The sequence below is a fragment of the Hirundo rustica genome, chromosome Z, assembly GCF_015227805.2.
Source record: "Hirundo rustica isolate bHirRus1 chromosome Z, bHirRus1.pri.v3, whole genome shotgun sequence".
Lineage (NCBI taxonomy): Eukaryota > Metazoa > Chordata > Aves > Passeriformes > Hirundinidae > Hirundo > Hirundo rustica.
This window is the reverse complement of record NC_053488.1, coordinates 38,830,323-38,855,787: the sequence shown is the minus strand read 5'-3', so window position 1 is coordinate 38,855,787 and position 25,465 is coordinate 38,830,323. Positions and strand designations below refer to the sequence as shown.

The window sequence follows — 25,465 nt, the reverse complement described above, 5'->3', positions numbered from 1 at the left end:
CTTACAGCCTAAACAAAACCAAGCAACACCAATATAATTAATTAATAAGCAAATCCTTCTAACGTTTCTCTAGGCAGACTCTTTCCATGGAATGTGAAATTATGGGAGAAAGTGATCATGAGTTGTTAAAAAAAAAAAAAAATCTTAAATAGCACCAATCCGTATCACAACAGAACTAATCCATCTAATAATCTCTCCCTGAGTCTTGGTTTCAGCTGTGATAGAGTTAATTTTCTTCTATTAGCTTTTTACAGTGCTGTGTTTTGGATTTTGTATGAGAATAATGTTGATAAAACACTGAGGTTTCAGTTGCTGCTGAATAGCGCTTACACTAAGTCAAGGACTTTCCAGTTTCTCACACTCTGCCAGCCAGCAGGTGCACAAAAAGCCAGGAGGGAGCACTACCAGGACAGCTGACCCAAAATGGCCAAAGGGATATTCCATACTATAGAACATCATGTCCACTGTATAAACTGGGGGGATTAGATTTGGAGTCACCAATCACTGCTGTGGGATGGGCTGGGCGTTAGTTGGTAGTTGCTGAGCAATTGTATTGTGCATCATTCTTTCCTTGGGTTTTATTCCTTTGCCCCTTCTCTTTTCATTAATAATATTATTATTAAAATATAAATGTTAAAATATTAACAATTATAATATTTTATTTTATGTCAGTTATTAAGCTGTTCTTATGTCTACCCACAAGTCTTACTTTTTTTCTGATTCTCCGTCCCATCTCAACAGAGGTGAGGAGTCAGCAAGGGGCTGTGCTGTAATTAGCTGCTTGCTGGGATTAAACCGTGAGAGACTGTTACATTGCCCTGTTTATTCAGAAACGTCACAGAACATTTACGGATCCTGCACAGCTGCATAAAATTTCAGTAAGAGGCAGCTTCACTGAAGTATTGCCAACCCAGGACAAAATGTTGCAACCATTTAACACAACAGAGATTTATTTTATTTTTTTTTTTAAACCAAATGGACTAGACCAAGAAATGGATAAAAGGGAAACTGGAAATGTCAAGGGAAACTGGATGCTCTACAGGAGGGGGCAGCATATTGCTTGGTATCATAGCTACAATCTAGCAGACCCCTGAATCTGCTCCTATAAAAATACACCCTGGTCTCCAAGCTGCATCTTTTCTGTAATCCTGCTCTGCCGTGGGCTACAAACTAGGAGGCAGGAGAGAAAATATCAAGTCTTCACCCAAGTTAAGTTCTTCTACTCCTTCCCCTCTCTGCATGTCTGAGAGGGGAAGGTCATCATGAGACCTGGCTGGTCGTTTCAGAATGTATAATTTTTGTCCCTGGCTTTCTCTATTTCCACATCCCATTTATCTTGTCGGATGGGAATGATGCTGGGGAGCTCATATGTAAGAAAGAGGGTGTGTCCGGAGTAGGACCCTGCCTGCTGCCCGGCCAGGGAGAGGAGCCCTTCCTTCAGCTCCCGCCTGCTGCAGCCCTCTTCCCCTGGCCCGCGGCAGCCCGGGAACCCCTACCGCTGCCGCCACTGCCTGGCCCTGCATACTAATTGGCGCATTTAACGACTTTCCCTTGCTCTTCTTTCCTTCTCCTCCTAAGCTGCTGTCTGGGAGCAGGGGAGCCCGGCTGCCATGGAAACTGAGCCGTCAAACACCCTGAACCTGCCGCACCAGCCTTGGGAGAGGATTCCAGTGGTGAAGCTCAAAGAAGGGAAAGCTGGAGGGGGAACAGAAGTGGAGGAGTGGGAAGGTGAAAGGCTGACCTTGTCAGTTACGAGTTTGGGCTGTTCTGCGAAGGCACTGCAGAAGAGAAGTATATATAGGGTATAAGGAATCAGACATTTAGGAGAAAAACAGGATAACCCTCTGTTACCAGCTTTTTTCGTCACAATGATTCAAATATGTCTCTGCCCCCTTCCTCCCATCCTTTTACTGTCTGGATCAAATACTCGTAGTGTATTCACATACCATATCATCAAGGGGGTTTTGATAATCCCAAATATAGATCACACATCTCAAGGACTGTTTATAGCCACAAAAAGGACTGATTACAGCAAACAAATGGTTTGAGAGGGCCTCAGGCACAAGCTGGCAGAGGACAAACCCCTGCCTAGGCAATAAAGCTGTGATCCTCTGCCCAGCCTTTCAGTCCTACCTCCCTTTCCCAGGCTAACTGCTGGACTGGAGTCGCATAAAAATGCAGCATTTGTGGCACGGTCTGTATGCGCTGATGCCTTTTCTGGGCAGGCACCAGCTCTGTGTCCAAAATAATTCTGGTCTCTGCTTCAGGCTGTGTGGCTATGGGAATTGCACTTTTGCCCTCAGTTCTGTCTCCTGAGGATTTATGGGCATATAATAAAGGTAAAATGAATGTTCGCTTCAATCTCAGCACCCAAGTTTCAGCCTTCAAGGCACACTGTCACTTCTGCTCAGTCTCCTTGTAAGCTTTTGGGCCAGCAGCAGAGAATCTCCCTGTGTGTTTTTTTTTTCTAAGCAAAGCTCCCTATGATATGATTTATTCATGAAGGGAGCCCTCAGAAGGTCAATAAAAGTGGCATGTTCCCAAAAATACACAAACAAAACAGGGAAGAAGAAAACCCCACTGGGTCAGCACTTTTTTTGAAGACAAGATGAAGCTGTTTATGTCCCAGGCAGACCCACTTATGCAAGAGACATAACAAATGTTTCAACTCTCCTTCTCTGTTCCAACCTCTTGAACAACCAGTTTAGTGCTGAAAATTTACTTCAGATACAAGTGAGAATTTGCTGTGCCATGAAGTGTTGCAGGGTTTTGGAGCTGAAGTACCCAAGACACCCAACAAAAGCGCTGCTTGGTATTCCTGTGAAACAGGGGGACCTACTGCAGTGCAGGCTGGGGAGCAGGTCTCAGGCATGACAACAAAGGACAGACAGCCCAGCTGGCTTCCCAAAGGCATAATTCCTCCTTAGCCAAGACCACCAAAGGAGACTTCTGCTTGGATTGTTTCTTTCAGGGACTTTTATGTTGCCTTGCACCTGATCTTGCCATTGATTGAAAAGGAAGAAGGACTGACTCATTATAAATTTCTGTACCCTAGGTCTGCCACATACGAGTTCCTACTACAAAAGTTGGTACATAAAAGATGAAAAAATGCAGTAGTGTTCGCAAGATGTAAGAATGCTTAAACGAAGAAAGAAAACCATTTTACAGGGTTTGTAGCATTTGTGTAAGCCTCCGGTTTCATGCAATTGAGAGCTATTTTATTAAATAGGAAAAAATGTTAAAGGATTTATAGGAAGAAAAAAAGATAAAGATTTTTTTTCCCCCCAGGCAAATTTAGAAACTGGTTAACATTACCAGGGATCCACCTGAGTCAGAAGGCATGTAAGTGGGAAACTTTAGGCTTCTCATTAAAAGAAATAGAGAGCTGATGCATAGCAAAAACCAATCCATCTGTATCTTTCTGAACAGAGTGGAAAAAAAAAAAACTGCAGGATGAGATCCCACTCTACCAGCCCAGAGGTGATCCACAGGATGAGTGAGAACAAAGATGATACAGATGACCAAGCATATGTGGATTTTCAAAACACCTTTGATAAGGCTCTACTTCGCACGCTATTTAAAAAAAAATAAAAGAAGGCAAAAAAAAAAAAAAAAAAAAAAAAAAGGAGGGGAAAAAAGGCTGCTACAAGGTTTAGAAAACGCTTTTTTAGGGAGTGAAAACTGATTAAAGTACAAAAGCAGTAAGCAGGACTTCAGGGTCACTTGTCAGGTCAGAGAGAAAGCAGTAGTGAAGTCCTCAGAGGCCAGTGTTAGACCAGCTGCATTCAACATCTTCAATAGCCTAGAGAAGGAAGGGCATTATCAGACAGTCCAACCCGGGGGGGTAAGTTTCAATGCAATTAACTAAATGCATGATAAACAGCTCAATGAGCAACAGCTGCCACAAAAACTAGACAATAAGCCTCACCAGCACAGGTACCAACAACACGGCACAGGGCATAATTCTGCCTCTTTACAAAGGTGCAGCCCTGTCACATGCCTTCAGTGTGCAGCTCTGGTCTCCAGATCTCAAGGAGGACTCAAAGTAGCTGGAAAGGCACAGAACAGGAGAACTAAACCTCAGTTGAGGCTTACAAGCTCACTAAAATGATGTATATATAGTGAGGTCCATCAGCAAGTACTGCAGAATAGTTATTAACAAAGTCTGATGAGCTGTAAGAAGAGAATACTCAAGAAAATTACCAGGAGATAAATTCAGAACGATGAAAGTGTTTTTATACATAGTGTGTGCTAAAATTCTGGAGCTTGCTACCACAGTAACAAACAGTACCTGTAGGTACAAACAAGAATGAGACTAAATCTATGGACTGGTTTGCACACAGGTAATAATGGGAACTGTCAGAAGTGACCGCTAGCATCCCATATCCTGAGCTTATAGACTCCAGCACATATAAGAAAATTCCCACAAAAACTAGTAAGAGGTAGGACAGGTAACTTACAAGAAAACGTGATTCATATCTAAGAACATGTTCAGTCATTTTTTGAAAAGGGTAGAAAGCCTGCACGTTGAACTTGCTTGGGCAGGGTACGAAGGTCAGGAGAGTATCCACCTAGTGAGAGATTAGGCCCCATGTATCTATGAGATAGATATAATTTTGAAGATGGGCCAAGTTTCCACCACACCTTGTTGCTTTTTTTTATGTACGAGGTGCATTTCACATCAGCAGGAATGGGTTAAACCTTTCATTTGGAAGGAAAATGAAAAACCTTCTTTGCATATTCAATTAAAACATAATTATATTTGGCATTTTACTACAAGTCCTTGGGTAACCACACTTATGTGTAGTGGATAAAGGCAGAAGCATTTGTGAATGTACTTCATCAGTGCAACTGCTCACATGTTTACAACTGTATCATTTCTATATAAATATTTTTACATCATATGTATGATACATATGGATTTTCTCCCTCTAGAGCAAAAGATTTGAGTGCCATTAGCAATCTAAATATGCATTGTGGAAAACATTTTTAATTACAGGATCTTATAATGTTTTTCTATACAATCTCTTTTTAATTCTGTACATTTGCTAGACTGTGCTCAGCAAATGAGGGAGCTGTTAAATATATCTTCTTAACCACAAGGCTGAAGAACTCCAGCTCTCTCAGCCTGTCTTCACATCATCTTAGTGGCCCTCCTCTGGACATACTCCAACAGGTCCATGTCCTTCTTATTTTGCGGGCCTCAGACCTGGATGCAGCACTCCAGGTGATGTCTCATAGAACTGGAAAAACGCAACAACAATACAGATTTGGGTATGCCCATCCCCCTGCTCTTTCATGCACATGAGAGAACCAATTTTAACATTTACACATCAGAAACTATTGAAACCAAATGAGTATCTAAGTATTTTAATTTCAGGATCTTAGTATGACACACTAGGAACTTTAACGGTCAAGGTTTTTTCTAAAAAGAAGAAGAAGGTGTTGAGGTGAAGGACTGAAAATTTCACATTATGAGTTGAATGTCAGAATAATCTTGTAAGGACAAGTAAACTTCATGTTTTGTTTGTGTTTCCCAGGGATAGGGGATTTGTTATTCAGAGAGTAGCAATCTTGAAATAGCTGTCTGGTAATAACTGTAATTTAACCCACCTGTCCACAGAAGTCTCCAGGCTCCTTTAAAGTTCTGAGTAGTTGCTCTTTAAAAGGTACAGAATCATCATATATTAGAATAGATACTGCATTTGCAATAGGAATTGCATTTGCAGAGTTTTAGTCTCTGGGATTAAAGTGTGGAGTAAGATCTCTATAGCCACCCTGGGGCTTATGATTCCTTCAGTTTGAGGCTCCCAATGCTTGCAGTGAAGACAAAGATCAGAAAAATACACCAAGATACCTGCTAGAAATCAAACAGCTCATCTTGATGTTATTCAACAAGGTCCCAAACTCAGCAATAGAAGAAAGGATGAACCATTCAACTTCCAGTTGACAATGAACCAATTAACTTCCAGGCAACTTCCATAGGTCCCCTTCTAACAGAAAAATATGTTTTCCTCTAGAAGTCGTGGAAGATGTTGGAAGGGTGGATTGAGAGAAAAATACCATTCACCTTTGAGAATAACAGGTATATGTTTGCTTTATTATCTTCTTCTTTTACTTCCAACAGGAAAATGAGTCTGTCAATTTCCCTATCCCCATTATGCAAGATTCAGGAAGACTGACTGAGTGTGCTGGTTGTCGTATCAGTGTTGGACTGCTGCTGCTGAACTTTCTGGTCATAGTTGGGATCTCCAGAACATGAACAGACTTTCAGAGCTTGAATGCTCTAGAGTGACTGAGGCTGTAATAGCTTTGTACTTCCTATGAAAGAAGCTTGGAGTTTTGCATAAAATATGCAATAATGAATGTGAAGAATTTGCCATACCTTAAAACTCCAGGGAGAAACCAGCACAATCCAGTGTAGAAGCCCCAGTACTTCACTTTGCAACAAAGCTGCAATTTTTTGACCTTAAGCGGGCTTCTACCTCACTGAATCAGCAAGGTTTGTAATAACCCTTATTACAAGTAGAAACCACTCATGTTCTGAAATGGTCATGAGCTGAAAAGTTAAGTTCAAATTGTCACCCTTCTTAACAAAAAACCAAACCAAAACAAACAAACAAGCAAAAACAAAAAACATCCCCCCCCCCAAAAAAACCCAACAAAACCCCAAAACAAAACAAAAAAAGCGTGAACAAAGCAGAAAGGAGATAGAGCTGGAGCAGAAGCAGGACTATTACATGTTTTCATCCTTTAAAATCTTCTGACTCTCACTAATAAGTAATGGATGACATGGGGAAACAAGGTAAAGCAGTATTTTCTTCTGATATAGTCAAAAAGAAGCATCTCTAGAACTAGAACTCAACCTGCCTGAAATGTTGAGGGCTAAAGCTTAATTATACCTAATCAAAGTCAAGGGAAAAGAGAGTACCTGCTGAATAAAAGACGGGCCATTCCTGTCATAGTTATAGAAACTATATAGTCAAAGCTGATTTTCTCTTGTGTGTGTAGTTTCATACACAGTGACAAAAGATAGTAAGTTCCAAATAAGAGTTGCAGAATTATTGGCAACTGTTTGCATAAATAAGAAATATTTTCAAAACTCTTTCCTTGCCCTGAAAATTCAGCCACTTTGAAATGTGTTTCATAAATACTAACAGCTCTACTTTAAATATCCTTTGCAAACTAATGATGGGGTAAATGGATTGAGACAAAACTATCCGTGCTTCACACTGCTGCTCATGCTAGCACTCTGCTGAACCAAGTACTTCCGACACTATGAGGAGTTTTGGTTCTTTATGTGCTTCAAGACACCTAAGCTAGGAATTATGAGAAGCACACCAAGTCCTCTGGTCCTCTTGCATTCTAAGACATAGCTTGCCTGCATTGAATCATTCCCTTTACAAATTGGACAGTACCACCTTATTTTCTTCAAAGTTCACAGGTTGTCAAAGAACCCCATGCTTTAATTGTTAGAAATATTTTCCTAGTGTCTTGCTTAAATTGTTTGATACCCGGATTGCATTAATATGTCCTTATGCAAGCATTGTTCTTTAGTTTCAATAGTATCCTTTCATCCCTAATGTTTATTTTTACCTTTTGAAGCACTCATATAGTACAGTCCTTTTAGACTCTCCTTCAACAAAGATTTTAATCAGGAACGCCCTTGTACTGTATTTTGGTTTGGAGAAGTATTCGGTTCTCTCTGCAACCAAGATAAAAAAATAAAGCTTGTTTTTCAGCTGGAATGCTTCATTAATGAAGTTGGTTCAGTGGCTGCAGAAACACTGATGATGTTGCAGAAAAGTAGGTGTTGCAGGAATTCGCTGTTGTAACAAGAGGAGGGCAGGACCCCTGCTTTGGGCATCAGGGCTGGTATATGCTGCTTTAAGAGTTTGTCAATGTCTTTGTCTCCAATCATAAAACAGGCTGTCAATGTCCCTCATTGCTTGAGGATCTCTTCTATATATGTTTCAGTCCCATTGGCCCTTTTGCCTGTATCTTCATATTTATCACTATCCTTTCAAGACCTGATGTTAGAAATTAATTTTGCTTTCAGGCCAAACTAACTCTCCTTCCCACATCATCATGTCTGCAGTGGCAACACCTTCCTCCTCATACCCTTGACATTTAAACAGTCAAGAGATGCCTCTTGTCTATTTTAGTATTCTTTTCAAAGCCAGTCTCAAATGCTTTTTGCCCCTTTTCCCTGTTTGTCCATCAGCCTTTTCTTCTTTTGTATTTTTGCTTACTGTCCATGTCCTTTATGAGATGGAATCACCAATAGTTCTGCAACATATTGCTCCCTACTTTTACATGTGATTTAGGGACACAACTTTCATCTACTATCTGTATCTTTATTTAAAGAAAATCCACATTTTTCCAGCTCTTTAACTGAACCTAGCAACCAGTTCTTTCTATTTTTCAAGTTGACTTGAACAGCAGCAGAAGGACAGCAAGGAAACAGATACTCCCAAAACTTTGGGCTCACAATTATTTTAAAGCTAGGAATATTGAAACTTTCAGGCAGTTTTTAAATCCATCAATACCCCTGTGAACTTTACTTACAACAGGAAGTCATTCAACTACAGGTGCAGATTAATATGTATTTTTTGTAATCTGAAAGCTAAACACATCCAGACATTTTCTTTTTTCCATTTTTTCTGTCTTCCATCTTAAATGAATGTATCAAGATTAATACAATAAATGGAATAATGAAGAAAGGAAGCTTTATTTACATATATTTTTTTTCTGATTATGTTAATTAGCATAATGCTGTTTTCAATATCCCTAATGACAGTTAAGGACATATAAACACAAGCTGTGTTTAAAGCAACTAGCTTGGACATTGTAAGTAGAACAGAGGAAGAAGTGTATGCCTCAGAAAAAGAACATTGATCCTGCTTCTGAATAGCTTTGCAGTCTGCATCAACCTTGTGTCACAGTTCTTGAGCTAGCAGTATCTACAGACTTAAATGAATCTTCAGTCTCACACGGCACAGTGAAACTGTATAAACTTCTCCATGAAATTCGTTTGCATTTTCTAATATATGCCATTCTGGCCGTATTTAAATATGTATTTGAACGGCTTTTTACTGTGTGCAGCACAGTATAACCTTCAGTACAGTATAAACTTTCAGTCTTCTATTTAGCATTTTATTCTGCTAACTAAAATTGATCTAGATGGAAAACCAGGTTAATACTAAATAATAATACGTGTGCATATACAAGCTCCAAACCCACCAATTAGCCCATTTCCAAATTTTGATGGAAGTACTAATTGGTCAAAAATGTATATTTCTCCAAGCATGACTGATGTAAGAATCACAACTGTATGTGTCTATGTGAACAGGTAGAAGTTGTGCAAGGATTTTTAATTACTTTCAACAGAATTGCCTTTGCAGAAAATAGCAATATTGGCCCTATATATTTTAAACAATATACAATCTCTGTTTTGCAGATTCAAATAGTATCTATCAGTTTTCTGTTGAGACGCACATTCCACTCACTGTGTATAGGCATTGACCTTTATTTTAATGCTTTTCCCATGCAACTATTCAACACTAGATTCTTTTCTCTAAAAATGGCTGATATGGCATGAGAGACCAGTCCTAGAATATTTGAGGATACCCAAGGAGCATGGAAAAGTCACGCAATTAAAAACTGCAAAATTCCCTTTTTCATTGGTGCCTTCAATCTAGAAGAAAAGACGAGATGTGCTGCCAAAATTATGGCATGAAATATTCAGCTCTATTTTGATCTCTCTTTTTTCTCTGTGTCTTGTTTTGCTAAAGATGATTTAAAACTCTGCTTGCTGAATCCAAAAAAACAAACAGCTCATGCATATGACTGCTGCCAAGAATGCAGGACCCTGCCCTTTGCTTAGCTCACAAGCAAGAAAAATCTTTTACAAGGATAGTGCCAGGCAGTATGCTGCACTAAATCTCATCGTCAGAAAACACTGGCAGCATAATCAGCTGCGAAAGGACTGCATGCAGAGCAGTAATTTGCAAAGAGACTAGCCTATCAGTTAGCCTTCCAAAGCGACTTCGTGGTGACAGGCATCTGGTAGATCAATCTGGAAAGAATCCATATTCTCCTGATAGCATCACAGTTTTATTTTGTGAGCCTGGGCTGAGGCAGTATGAGAAACATAGATGACAAAAACATTAGGACAAATGATTTGTGATCATCCTGACTGTCATTCATTTGTTGCTTCTTTTTTTTTTTTTTCCTTTATATTTATAAAGGCTGTGAAATTATTGCAAAAGTGATATGATATCAAAGAATATCTGGAAATATATTTAACAGACAGGTCTTTATCTTCTTAAAATTCTACTGCCAGAAGGAAAAAAAAAAAAAAAAAAAAAAAGGAAAAGGAAAAGGAAAAAAAAGAGAAAGAAAAGGAGAGCAATTTCTTTGCTCTGTTATTATTTCTCCCTTTCTGTATACACCATTAAATCCAGATTTACAGAGACATAATCATATGGGCCATAAAATAATCAGAAGGACTGTCTTCACACACACCTTGAAATGGACCAGAAGATGTTATGAAAGAGTCCATTAACAGAGGCTCAGACTGCATCATATATCAGTTAAAAAAAAAAAAAAAATCATATTTCCAGCAAAACATTAAAACATTTTTATTTGTTTCATGCTGTGGCATGCAAGGATTGGATCACATGGGATGTGATTTTTTTTTTTTTCCAACCTACAGATCCAGCTGTGAACATGGAAGTGAAATCAGATAAAAAGCCATTACAAATTTGCAGTTAATAAGAATAAAAGTAAAATTTCTGTCCCCAGTAATGTCAATACCAGTTTGCTCACTGATCTGGGAGGTAGACAAGTTTTCATTCTTTGAATATGTACCAGTGTCTTTCTGTCTTCTAGAAAAATTGTGCAGGCTATAAAACTAACTGCTTAGGTCATACTAATTTTCAATAGCAACAGAAAAGACTCAATATTTTATGCTTTACAGTATTGTAGTTTCAAGATTCTTTTATCTCTAAATGGCTTTAATTCTGTTTTATTTTTGTTATATATTCCTTTATTACACAGGATCAATATTTTTGTAGATGCAGATCTGTAGCCTTACACACTTATTATCAAAAGTCTCACGCTATAGCTCCTTTTTTAAAATCCTGGCTTCTAAGTGTGTGATGTGAATAACTGGAGTGACATTCATTTTACAGTGTTCACTTCCAGGACTCACGTTCATGAAGAAAAGCTTGAACACAGCTACTGGAAGAGAGGACTGAAATATAGTTTGACAAAGCTCAAAAATAATGGATTTCTATAGTTTAAACTTCTTCTAAAGCGCTGGGAAATAGCTTGAAGACAGACAATATAAATGTTATACCTCTCTGGACTTCTAAACAAGTATAAGACTAAGTAAGGGATTTCAAAATTTCATTTGCATCACCTCTCATGTTGGTAGCTCTATCTGATCATTTCAATGGGTCTGACTCTGCCTCCAGCCCAAACATCTGAGACATCACTATGGCAATATCAAGCCCTGGAAGAAATGAACTGTGGAAGAAAAATAGGAACTGATTGTACATCAAATTTAATGTAAGTTCTTCAGATCCTCGTGGGCTGGAAAGCAGTGTTGCAAGAATATTTTTAAGGGCAAATAAATAGTAACTTTTGAAAGCAAATTCAATGGTATTAAGGTAGGGTGGTTTGTTGTTGTTGTTGTTTGCTTGTTTGTTTGTTTGTTTTCTTGAAAGCATTTCAGTGTACTGGAAAGAACAAAGTTAATTCCCACTCATATGGCTTTTTCTTTTGGAGGTTTGTTTACCCACCTGATGGAGATAAAAGTATTTCAGTCACCACAATCTTTTCTAATTCTTTTATATCTGTCCTTGATAGAAGATGCATATTCTGTCATGCACCTTATATCAGGCCTTCATCTCTTCCTACAGTTAGGACACAGCTAGAAGCTTGACAGAATTTTATATGTGTTTTGGCTCCATTTTAAGTAAGACTAGATTAATTCAAACCCAAATTATCTCTGAAGTCTAATTACAAAGTTCCTGAGACTATAAGATGCAGTATCAACTTAGTTCTGGAGTCCTCGCCTCCTGGGAAGCTTGGAGAGCTGTTCCTGACAAGTCGTCATAAACTTCACCACTGTTCGTGACATCTGGTATTGAAAACATTTCAGAAAGGCATACGTGTTACAACTACATAGGTAACCACAGATTCTCTGACTGCATGTTCTCTGTCACTGATGCCAACAGCCTCTGATTAAACCTTTGCTACTGACCTCCCTTACACTCCATGTTGGAGTGGACACATGCTCCATTGGCCAGAAAAAGTCCCAGAGAGCAGTGAAAATGGAAATGATCTGCAGTGTCACACAGTTCTTCCCCACTTCCATCACCACCAGCAGCTCTTTGCTATGCACATACCAATCTGCAGAGCCAGATTTGTAGTCTCGGCTCTATTATTAACTGATGCTGTCCTCTCATCCTCTCGATCCATCCTGTGACACGTACCACTTCATAGTCTAATTGTCTAGTTCTTCCTTCCTGTGCTTCCTGAGTTCTGTGGGCCAAAAGAGTGCCGATTGTTCGTAAAGTCCAGGGTAAAAACATGCATATTTAGGAAAACTGCCTAGCAACTGCTTTCTTTAGTGCAAGGAGAGAGGCCATTTGCATAAGAAAACCTTCCAGCTGGAAGCCTGCAAAGACTCTGCTGGGAGCCGATTCTGTGACCAGACATCAAAGGAGAATTCCCATTTAAGGACTGCCCCCTCTGGGTGGCCTTTCCGCGCTGTCCCACCATCAGCGGGGGCAGCGGCGGCCGCACAGATCGCACCGGTGCTTTGCAGCACCCAGGAGATGCCATTCCAGTATCGGACTGTGCCTCCAGAGATCTCTTAGTGATTTTGTTCCCACATCATCTTTCCCTCACACAGCGCACATCACACATGAAAAAGTCAACAGTTTCAGCTGCTAACCCTTGGAGTTCTGTAAATTGTTTTGCAGACTGCCTGCCAAAAGTGACAATCTGTAGCACTGCAGCACAGTGTCTCCAGATATTTACACATGGTCCCTCCCCATAATTACTAAAAGGCATTATTAGCCTCCACAAAGACCTGGCCCAGGAAGGGGGGGGGGGGGGGGGAATGATAATAATAATAATAATAATAATAATAATAATAATAATAACAATAATAATGATAATAATAATAATAAATTTTAAAAAATTACTTACTATTTTCTCTTGCCTTTTTATGCCTAGAAAAAGCTGCCCATAAACTTTTCAATTTCTAAAACCCTGGACAAAACATTAGCTCTAGTAAAGTCAATGGAAATAACCTCTACCGATATTCCAAATACAATCCAGTAAATTGTGAACAGGGATGAGATTGAGGACATGGCTCTCTTATGTGCTAATCATCTAAACAACAGTTAAATCGTTTCAACACCTGCAAAAAATAGCTTTGTACAGCTCTGCTGCTACTTAATGGAATGAGGCGATTACGATCAGAGTTCTGCAAAGCTCTCCAAATTGCAGTTCCTAAGGCTAATTTCAATGTGTGAATCATTGCTTTCCTGCAATTTATATCCATATGTGTGGTTATTTTTGAGAATGATTCAGTTTTTTATGTATAATTTTAAAAGGACTTTTTAAGTTAATGAACATCTGTGCTAAGAGCCCCTCAACAGAAAAGCTTGTGTCAGCCACTGGTGATGATGACTGTGTAAACTTCCTGTTGTCCTATAGGCGTGCATGTGGATCCTATGGCTCTTACCAACTGCATACTGCAGGAGTAACCAGCTGAAAAGCACTCCATTAAAACACTTTAACAATAGGGTGGGAAATCCAAAACTTGCTACCCCTTAAAAATGATAATATCTGTTCCATAACCAGTATGGACCCAAATACTAAATTCTCAAAACAGAAGCAAATAGAGGAAAAATTTCCATTTGAAAATTTCCAAGCACTTTAATATTTTGATTGACAAACAATTCAATACTTTTACCTATAGTGTAGTTCAACAGGATTTCTGCATAACGTGTTTCTAGGTACTGCCTCCTGGCTTGATCTTTTTTTCTCAAGGTGAACTTATTTCTTGGCATGCTGCATGAGAACCACGTTGGTATGAATCTAGTGGTGTTAGATTTACAAAGGAAAATTTAGGCACTGAAATTCAATGGGTAATCAAGTAACTGGTCACAGCAACAAGGTCATTTTGCTTCAGTCTGTCTTTTAATCAGCTTAATTTTTCAACCCAGTTATTATGGGGTTTTGTTTCTGTGCTTTTTTACACTCTTTGATCTCACAGACTGAAAGAGAATGTACTCCAGGAGCCATGAAGTTGTCTTCTCATTTGCACATTTAAAGCAAAAGGGGGCTTAAATCTGGACAAGTAAAGTATGTCACAACCTCCCAGTTAAAAAAGTCTCATTTTCTGTATGACCAACCTGTCATTAACCCTGCAAGGCAGAGATTAGTAAGAACTGACTGTTAAATGCAGCACCCTACACATGTTGGACATCTGATGGTCCTTCTCCTAACACTAATAAGGAAAACTTTTTTGGACTCCCCTCTTAGGATCTATGTTGGTGAAAACAGATGGAAACAGAAGTGCAAGTAGGACCAATAACCCTGTTGTGAAGATGATGAAAAAAACTTGACTTAGGAAGTGACTACATGTACAGCTGTACTAAAAAAGCTGGAACTTGCTCTTGCTTAAGACAAGGCTGAAATTAGGTTTTCTGTGAAGAACTGAAAAGTCAAACAGCTGTAATTCCAAAAAAACAGGTATCCAACCAGTAGCTGTGTAAGTAAACGCTGGGGACAGACCATGCCTCCTGCATAGCACAGGATATACTCTGGCATGTGCAAGTAGAGACAGGTATCAAGGCATGGTGCTCATCCTTTGTCATCAGGATAATACCATGTCCTGGTGCATACCAGTTTCTAAATGCTGACATAGCACTGACTTTTAGGAAAATCATTAGGCCTAATTCTGCTTGTGATTACGTTAAGAGCTTAAGTGATTATGTTTAAGTTCAGAGCTACTGCACTGACTTCAAGGCAGCTACTTTGGATTTACATCTCTCAAGCTGGCCTACTATTTCTTGTGTTGTTTCCAGTTGCATGAAATCATCTGTGCACGTCCTCCACGGCTGCTGGAACCCTCTGTCCTCCCCAGCACTACACATGATGCAATGAGCCTCTGACGGAGGAGGAAAGCTGAGAAGTCCATGTAGGGAAGCAGATAATTTCCTTTTGAGCAATGGGTGCAAAAATAGCAGCTAATAAAAAGCCTTCAAACTGTGCCTTCAAACTGTGACAATTCAATACACACACCTACGAGAATGCCTTGACAAGCTGCTTGACTTCCCAGTAACTCTTTCTTGTTTTCTTTAGTGCAGCCTCCTCCAAACTCCCCCACACAGGTATTCATCTCTGTAGTGACAGCTGAGACCTGCAGGTGTTTGCTGCTATTGCCCTTTCAGAATAGACAGACACTTGTTCCTCACTGTAAACATTTGTATCATGGTGTTTGCCTGGTTAGTTACAGCCCAAATAACGATAAACCAGACTTTTCCTTTTTTAGTCCCTTGCTGTCATGCATTAATTCTCCTTACAAATAGGCATTAGGTACTGGAAATAGCTTAAGCAAGATCACTCTCTGGCGATTATTTTACTACCCTTATTTTTTGGAAAATATTTCATAGGGTGTCACCAGAAAAGTATATCATGCAGTTTCCAAAAATACAGCACTCTACAGCATTAGATTCATACGTGAAAGGAGGGTATGGTTAGTGGGCAAGATGCTCTTTCGCTCCTTTAATTCTAGTGTTATTTCACTGTTCTCCAAACTGCTACTTTGGCCTTGCTAAGGAACAGCAAAAATCAGAATAAAAACTGTTTGCTGAGGATTTTTAATATTCACAAGTGTCAAAATGGTTTCTCAAAAGAGTCATTCACCTTTTTTTTTTTTTTTTTAAATGTAGCATGAAGGTCCAAATTTTATGTATTTTTAAAATAGGCCTGGAATGGCGAATTGTGTAATCATTAGTTTTTCTGGAAGTCTGGGAGGTTAAGCAGTTTAATAACTTCTCCTGTCTTAGCTGAAAGTGCATGGGTACTCTAGTTTTTAAAAAGAAAACATCCCAGAATACTTAATGTTAGCATTAAATAGAAATTAGCATGGAAACATTAGGAAACAAAGCTACAAAAATCTAGAAAACTTCCTTACAAACCTTTCTCACTCCACCAGCTGTTTATTTTTTGATACCCTGATTCTGTTTCTTTACTTCTTTACAGTAATTTAGACAAGACTTGAATTCTAATTTAAAACAAAACAATCCAGCCCCTAGAGAAGCCAAAACATAAAAGAGAAACAACAGTCTTTCCCAACCACTAGAGGTACAAAATGTGCCAGTATGAATTGCAAAGTCATTCACTGAGGGACTGAAACCAAAAACTTCGGGGAAAACAACAAAAAAAAGGGGATGGTCTTCATTTGGAAGAAGCAGAAGATGAGCATGGCCCAGGGCATTGTCTGACAATACAGCTAACGTGTCAATGGCACAGGCTGTGTGAGTTTAGATGTACTATGCAGAACATTTTCATTAGAGGCTGGGAGGTACCTCTAATCCAAGAAGGGGAAAAATATGATTTGGAAAATACCCCTCCAAGTTCTAGCAGTGTCTGTACCAGAAAGAGATACAAAAATTGCTTTTTCACACACTGAAAGTTATTGGGGAAGGCTAGTGTGAGGGGGGGAAAAATGAGGACACTTTTTTTCCTGACAGTGGGCATTCTTTAACCCTTTAAAACAGTCTGGTAGGGGACAGGAGTAGTTTGTCTGAATACAATTGATATTTGAAGGCTGGAAAAAGAGTAGATTAATGTGATTAAGTAGCTGTCTATTACTCATGAGTTAATTCAGGTTGCTGGATTTAAAAAAAAAAGTAAAAAATATGCAGCTGTTAGGACAGAGAAGTTGTTGTGCAGCCTTCTGGAGAAAAGTACTGGCAACACAGGATTCTACTTATTTGCACCATCCGTTCTGAGAGAAGGGGCTGTGTGACAGGACAGGAGTGATTCAGGAGTTAGAAATCCAGGCTTCAGAAACACAACATTGCTGCTATCCAGTTCTTTACCTGAGACGTATTTGAGAAGAAGCCCGTCAGCCTTATTAACTTATTCAACTGAAGTCTTTCTTCAGGACTTGCCTTTTTGTTTTCTTTCTTGTGGTATGATTTAATTCTGGATCATCTTTGGTTCCCACACTGCTCTAAAGTATTGAGGACAAGCAGCCTGGCCAGATGTGCTCTGAGGAGCATCACCAAAAGCAAATTATGCCACGGGATGGTGCAGTTGGCTTGGGCCCACATACCTTTCTACAGTTTGCCAGCTCAGGAGGTGCTTTTCACAGAAATGTCTGATGGGGATTGCTGTCACATCTTGCAGTATGTCAGGTGTGACTGACTTCCTAAGATCTCTCAGGAATTTTTGCTAAGCGCAGTTTCTCTTCCAGTGCTTAGGACACTGTTGGAACCTTATCTTTTTCTCTGGCAGACTAGAATTTTTATAAGGCTTGGTGTACTTACATACAAGGGGCTAAAGTACTAGTGAGTGTTGGTGTTTTCCCCACAGCATGACAAGGTCTCAGGTTCTTGTTGCTCCTACCCTTAACACCTACTGTGTGGCTTCCTTCAAGACTGAAAGAGGCTCAGTAACCCGTGTCTCTTTTTCCAACCTCATATGTTATTCTCTCTTTAAATAGCAAAACTGTACAAAATGTGGAAAAGAGAATTTAAAGAGAAATGGAGTTTCTGAAATTTATACTGAAACACATCCTCTTAGTCTTCTGTGCGATCTGTGCCAGAAGTGAAGGAAACAAATTTGTGAGACTCTGTCTTTTTAGGGCAAATTGGGCCTAAAGGAAGACAGAAACCTCACTAGGCCCAGTCTTTTGACAGAGTTTTGAGTTGTTTGTGTGAGCTGAGGAGTCCATATTTTCTCCACTGTTCTTGTGCTGTGACATAAAGGCAAATAGGTTATACAATAGCTAAATAGGGATTACAAAACTCAGTTCTATAAATCTAAATAAGAAACAGAATGTCTATCCTTCACTGGACAAACATGAAAATTGGGAAGTGTGGAACTCTAGTACTAATGAAGTTAATGGCGAAGCTCTTCCTTAGTCTTGTGAGATCACAGTTTCATCTGAAACCTTGGCTCAAGCCTGTCGTTGGCTGACCTGCCTGGATATTTAAAGCATATCTCTTTAAAGTTTTTCCAAGTACTGGGATAAGATGACTCTTTTTTCAAGTTTTTTGCTTATAATTAAGAAATGCTGAAATTATTTTAAGACCAAGTCCTAAGCAATCACTTGCAAACCTGAACTGCAATCCTAAGATGGCCTTGATATGTTATCTCTGAATGCAAGAACAAGTAACAGCAAAGAAGTTCTTCCCAGACTTTAGTGTCAACACTTAAAACCACTGAAAGCTACTTAAAAGCATTACCTGGGTATCTTAGAGTAAGATGGGAAACCCTGACCTGTGAGGGTAGGAAATCAAGCAACCCCCAAAATCCCCGATATCGACATAACAAACAAAAGCCCCTAATAAACTTGAGACCTAAGCTCTGCAAGTAAATAACTTTGTAAAAGGATCTTTTGTGTTACAAAGATTGCTGCGCAGCAGTGTTGCTGGAGCTGTTTGGCTCACAGACCATACCAATTAATTGACAGTTGTTTAACATTGACCTAGGGTGTAGAGCACTTCTGGATAAGAAAAGCCATTGCAGTTTCTTTGTGTCCCGGGGTTCATCCAGTCTGACTGTTAAAACCTATTGCAAGCTAGCATGTACATCAGGACTGTCCCCGCCTACGAGGTTCCTGTATGATGCAAAAGACAGAAAAAAAGAAAGGGGGGGGAAAAAAAAAGAACACTTGTGCAATCAGGGCCACACATCACATGTATTCCCAGTCGAAGGGTTACTTCTCTCCCACTCTTCCCTGAAGCATCTCTTAACAGCTGAGCTGATTCAATGCAGAATGTCATTAACAATCTAAAAGTGCACAATGACTTGGGATCATCCTTAACTTGCAGAAGCAAGCTATAAATAATCATCTTGGGCAAATCTAACATTATGACTGAGTGGCAGGCTCCAAGAAAAACAATTCCAGTGTATTAAAACCCACAGATGATGAACCATTTCTTGCAGAACTTTTTGGAATTGTGTAAATCTGTCCAATGAGCATCAGATAAAGCTGTCAGGGTTGGGGATGATTTGCTTCTCTGTGAGTGATTAAGCCTGAACAGTCGAAAAGACTTAGTCTGCTATAGGCAATTAGGTATGTTACATCAGTGCCATTTCAGTGTTATCACTGACTTAGGCCTGCCAAGGATGCAATTCTCCAGGCAACCATCTGGGAATACATCATTGCCTTGATTTTTTCATGACCATCTTCTGACCAGCCCAATATGTCCCAGAAAGAATAGGCCAAAACTTCACAGGCTCAACTGGAACTTCCAATTTTTATCAATTGTGAAATACGGCAGGCTGTGGCTCTGTCCCTCCTCTGCACTAATTAGAAACCAGCTGGAACTTGAGGTGCCAGAGAAGTTATCCTTCTCATTTTTCTTACTGTGTCGAACAAGCCGCTTCCCAACTTCAAGTTTCATATCCACCCATCACTCTGCAAGCTTATACCACTAGTTTGGATGGGGATACGCTATTTTACATCATCCCCTTCGACACCTGATTACCTCTTTCTCTCTTCATTCACATTTCTGTCTTTCACTCCTCTCTACAATTACTTTTCCCATCTTATTTGTTCCCTCTGTCACATCAATGATTGCACCCTCTTCACACTACTACCTCTTTCTTCTCCTTTGTTACACCCGGACCTCGGACCACACAGAAGCCCTCCTTCACCTCAAAAATAAGTGAAGGGAGAGAAGAAGGAAAGAAGAGAGTGACACTGTATGAGGGACAGAAGGAAATACAATGTACCCCTTAAATGAGATCCTTTGAGAGGTGCCCAAGGACTATCAAAGTTATCCAGAATTTCCTCAACTCCTGCTTTTTCCGGGTCATGGATGCTGTTCTACATTTGTGTTTCAGGGGTAGAAGCTTTGCTTGAGTACTCACATGGAAGAGGTGAGGATTAAACCCAGAGGTATGTGAGCAGGTACACTGATGCCCAAGTCTGTACCCCATCACATACCTGAGTCAGACCTCAGTTGTCTCCAGGAATGCCATACGACTACTGAGCTTCTACCCCCTTTTGTAGGTAGATTTTAAGCAGCAGGGGGAGTAGCCTTTCCCTCCCCGCCCCCCCCCACCCCAAAAAAAAAAAAAAATAAGCAAAGCATGTGTTCAAAAATGCTGCCTCCGGCTGTAGTGTTTGGAAACACTTACTGTTTTGCATATACATTCATTCTTAAGTGTAACAACTGACATGGTAAACACTGAAATATGGTAACAGAGACACGACTTCAGTCCCAACAAGTGGTGCAAAAATGCAATATGCAAAATCAGATGCAAAACCAAGAAACCTTAGCCTGTGCTCACGGGTGTCCTTTAAAACACAGAGGAAGTTTAATTATTTGTTATTGTTGTTTTTTTTTTTTCAAGCTCTGAAGTGCAGTCATGCTTGTTTTATGTTGATCAAATAATTCAAAGTGCCAATTTCCAAAATAACAATATATTAGAGGGATCTGGATCATCTGTTTACTAAATATTAGGTTTGTCTTCGAAAGGAAAGAAAATTAACAGCAGAAGCTGTTACTTTAAGTGAATCAGCATTCAGCAGTAATTTTCAAAAGTGTAGCTTCCTCAGCCCTTTCCAGCCTCAGCCAAATGTAGAGACAATCTCTTCCCAGGCATCCCACCAATACTGATGGTGGGGTGACACTTTACTTTATTAACACAATCCAAATCGAGTGGCAATGAAGGTAATAACGAAAAAGGAATAAGAAAGAATAGAGAGGCAGATACAAAACATGCTTAAAGATTATGAGTTTACCTAACAGGATAAACTCTAGGGTTTGTAAATTATCAGCTTGGTCATGGATTGCCTCCTCAAGCCACAAACATCTGACAGGTTCAGTTCCAATCATGAAATTACAAATGTGATAGCAAACAGCAAATGGTGTCAACTACATGACTTACCCCATAGCACAAAGACTACATCAACAAAAACCTTAAAGCGCAGTTTGTTTATCCCAGCAATCTCAGAAGGTCTTTGCAAAATTCAAGATACAATTTTATGGCAACCAAGCTTGGGGAAAACTGTCAGAATGAAAAAGAGCAATGGGCTAATCCTACCCTCTGCTAAACAGATCTTCAAGTTTAAGAAGAAGGACAAAGGCCCTGGTTTAAGGCAGGAAAAGCTTTCAGGTGCTGAGTGTACAACAACTTCTCATGTAATCTCTTCTTGAGTAAAATAACTGGTCACTGCTGCTGCCCAGTATTTTTTTTTTCCCCTAGTTAATTGATACATTATACAACTGCTCCCCAAAGTTCCATTTTTCTTACCAGTATTTAAGAACATATATTAATAGCTTCAAAGTGTTGGGCCAAATTTGATTACCCACTCTTCCTTTTCATCTGCTGTTTCTTCTTCACTTATGACAAGCAAACATGCAAGACTTTTGCCCAGAGAAAAAGACCTTTCTGAGATTTAGAATCTAAACCCAACACATATAAACAACAAAACACGACAAACTACTCTGATAAACTCTCCAAATTTATCAAAACCTTTTAATTCAGAACCAGGCTCTCCATATGCTTGGCTCTAAAGTACCTGACAGACAGATGGTTAAGTGGAAAAGCAGAATCAGTCACACCAACGTGGTAGGAAGACTGAACAAGACTTAGCTTATTACTTATTACAGCATTTCACTTACCCGATAGTAGTCTGTGCTGTACACATCTCTAGACATCCCAAAATCCCCAATCTTCACTAGCAGGTTTTCACCAACCAGACAATTCCGGGTAGCAAGATCCCGATGCACAAAGTGCTGTGATGCTAGGTAGACCATACCAGAAGCAATCTGCTGGGCAATGTGAAGCATCTGAGATTGGGTCAGCTCAGCAGGACGGTTGCCTTCTGCCATCAGTCCTGCATCTGGTCCATGTGCCCTGCATCAAAACACAATCTGATAAACTGATAGGCCACTTGTAAGATAGAAGAGAAAGGCATTAGTGAGTGTCAGCCCACACAACTCCACCAAAAGTGTTATAAATTCCTTAGTGAAATAGGGAAAATTTTTTGTCTTGGCTTTTTTCATTTACTGTTTTCCTTCATTGGTGAAAAATAGGTGTTCTGAAAAGCATTACAAACAGGACATATATTACTCAAGGAAATAAGGCACATGCGTTCACAATAGTACTCATCTGTCAGAAAGTATCAGCTTTCTCCTGTTCCATTCTAGCAATCTTTTCTGGAGAAAGGCTGACAAATGGACCTGCTTGGGAACCAAGGGAAAGTCTTACCATTCTGTAAGACTGAAAAACAATTGAGGGAAAGGCAATGAAGTGGCGTGCATAACATCACTTTTCCTGTGACTGGCATTTCTTAACTTCTGCAGGGACACAGGCCATTGACCCTTACATCTTTTCTTAAACCAGAAAGAGTTAGCTTCCTTCTCCATTTGAGAAACAAGGGCAGCAATTTTAAATTTATACTCCTAATTTCCTATCCAAATGCACAGCAGGAAAGGATTTTTGCTTATATCATCACCAGGGTTGAGTCCTGCCTGAGGCTGGAATTCTTGACAATAGGAAGGGGACACAAAACACACACTATTTGGAAAAAACAAAACAGCTTCAGAAATATGAGTTTTTCAAGACCTAGCAGGTCCCTAAGAAGCAACAATCAACTGATTAATGAGAATACTTGTACGCACTTCATCAAAAACAGAGATATTTTGCATTAAGAAAGCCCACTGAAGTACTGGGACACATGAGCTTTACCAACATCTTAACTATGTGAGCTCTGGCATGCCTGTACATCCTAGTATCTTGATGACAGAGATATAAAAATTCATATGAACAATGTTTTACAGGAAGAACTTCTAGCTAATCCTTATCTAATATCTAACATCTAACTTCTAGCTAATCCAATGAGGTAATCTGGCAATCACTCCTCATTTGATACAACTTATAATGTTTTAAATATCCTTTTCCATCCGCTCTATTTTTCTGTTTTCAGAAGACCTTTTATTCCATTCCTGAAGACTATTCTTACAAAGAGACCACCTTTCCTCTCCCCTCCTCAACAGAGGTGAGGCCTTAATTTTTCTTTAGGGTAAGGACACAGGAGTTTGGAAAAGAGTTACAAATTAATCAAAATCTATGAGACATTCAGATGTAATCAGACATTACCGATTAGAAATATGATATTAAAATTGCCCCAAGGGATGAATTTCATGAGCACAGTGACAGATGTAAGAAAGAAACGAAGGAGGGTGTGTAGCATTGATGGGACTGTATCGGATACCTGGCAAAGTAGCTCTCTGTCACAGGGTATGTACAGGCAGCCGTTCATCTGGTCTAGGTTCATGGGGGCAGGAACAAATGGGAGGATATGAAATCTCCAACTAAAACTCACAAACAAATTCCTATTGAAAAATACTGCACCTTTATCATGCATAGATTTTTAAAATAAGTGTTCTCAGACATGAAGCTGCTGAATTAGAGAACTTTCCATCTTTTGCTAGTCTTTCTGAGGACACGGTCAGTATCTAATAGAATTTGTAGATTATTCCTAACATTCCATCAGCCTGTTTGTCCGCTTGGTGAGGTCCACTTCAGTGTCTGCAACAGCCAGGGTCATTGTCAGATATTCTCTGCGGCCACATCATCCACTAGTCCACAGACCAAGCACTGGGCAGGCATGGGTTTCAGGTTTTACTCCTAGATCTAAACAGCCTTTGACTGCAGGTAGGCAGCCAGGCTCATTTGAGTTAAATTTTCAGATCCAGTTTTCCTCAACAGCCTCTGGTGGCGCTGCAGGGTAAGAAATATGGAACAAAACCCTTTGCTACGAACCTCTGGTCTGCAGCACAAGCTGCAGAAAATGTGAGAGGAATGACAAATTGGAGCACTGGTTTAACAGCTTGCCCCAGCATAATCATTTTATGTTATAAAGACAAGGGCTGATTAATAGTTTTTAAAAGTGAAGGCCTTAAAGCAGGAAATATACTGTCTGCTAAAATACTTTTCTGTACAATAATTCAAAATCAGAATTACAATGTAAGAAAAGGCCAATCAAAAAGAATCAAGGCATAAGTATTTCTTATGGAGTAAGAAATTATTTCTCATCAACCGAGAATCTGGGTTCTTCTAATAGAAATTCAGTGTTCTGAAATTGTACTATGATGGCATCTAGGGAAACTGCAGTTCTCTCCTGATTCACAGCAGAAGACCAAGTAGACAAATGTAAATGCCCTTAATTCTTAAATATACTAAAACAATTGCCAGAGAGACAATCAGTCTGGGAAGAGTAGTAGTGTTTGCTCTGCATCTCCAGTTCAGATCCCAGTTTCTTCATCAAAACTGTTCGCCCTGCCAGTTAGGGAGGATTCTAGTTGATGTCACTTGGTTTATGGTGCGGCTATATTTTCAAGAGGCAGCAGAAAGACAGCAAACTCATGTCACACAAGTCATCAAAAAAATTGCATGAATTGCAACATTAGCAATCATAGTCATTTCAGTTATACAGAAAATAGGAATCCATTTAACAGGACATTTGTTTTGATTGTTTTACAGCTTTGTCAGAGATATCTTTCCAAAATGGTGGTGCCCCTAGCTACATTCAGCAGGAAAGACTTCTGTATGTTGAAATATCTTTGTGATATATATTGATAAAATTAAACAGTAGATATTGAAAGAATAGTCTCTTTTATTTTTAACATAGAACCAAATGCCATCTCTTAACTCTTTATTTTTATGTCAAAAAGTGCAGGCTGGTAGAAATGGCACATACGTGAGGCATTGTTCATAACATCCTGGATCATGGGTTACCTATTATTGTGAACCTTACATATCATCTATTTATTTATAACTGCTCTACTGCCAAATTTAAATTTCCTATGTACATTCCCAAATAGCTTTATGGAATAAAACCCTAATTTGGACCCCAAAGTGTGGCATTTTCCAATTCACAGACGTTTCCATAGCTCACAGTTTTCTTCCTGCAGATTTATAGGAGTCTTTCCAAAACACTGAGAGTAGGGAAGTGAAAAGGGGTTAGACTTCAGAAGCTCCTTGACGCCTACAGATAGCAATAGGCATTAAGTGGGATCTCCCAAATGCTACCAGAAAGCCTGTAAGAAAATAATTCCTACTGTAGGATTTATAACCAAACATTTCAGAATACACTGAAATATATCGGAAACAACATTTCATTGGTACAAAGCTTGATTTAATGGTACTTCCAAACAGGCAAATAAACAGAGCCCACCCTCCC

At 39.4% G+C, this 25,465-nt stretch overlaps 1 protein-coding gene across 2 annotated transcripts in view; it reads right to left on the bottom strand.

Annotated features, from left to right (window-relative positions):
• Positions 1 to 25,465, bottom strand: part of NTRK2 (neurotrophic receptor tyrosine kinase 2) — a 200,087-nt gene that overhangs the window by 19,717 nt on the left and 154,905 nt on the right. For both annotated transcript variants that reach the window (XM_040089246.1, XM_040089252.2), the window contains one exon: positions 21,900 to 22,134. In XM_040089246.1, the coding sequence (XP_039945180.1) occupies positions 21,900 to 22,134 (235 nt within the window). The remainder of the gene's footprint in view (positions 1 to 21,899; positions 22,135 to 25,465) is intronic.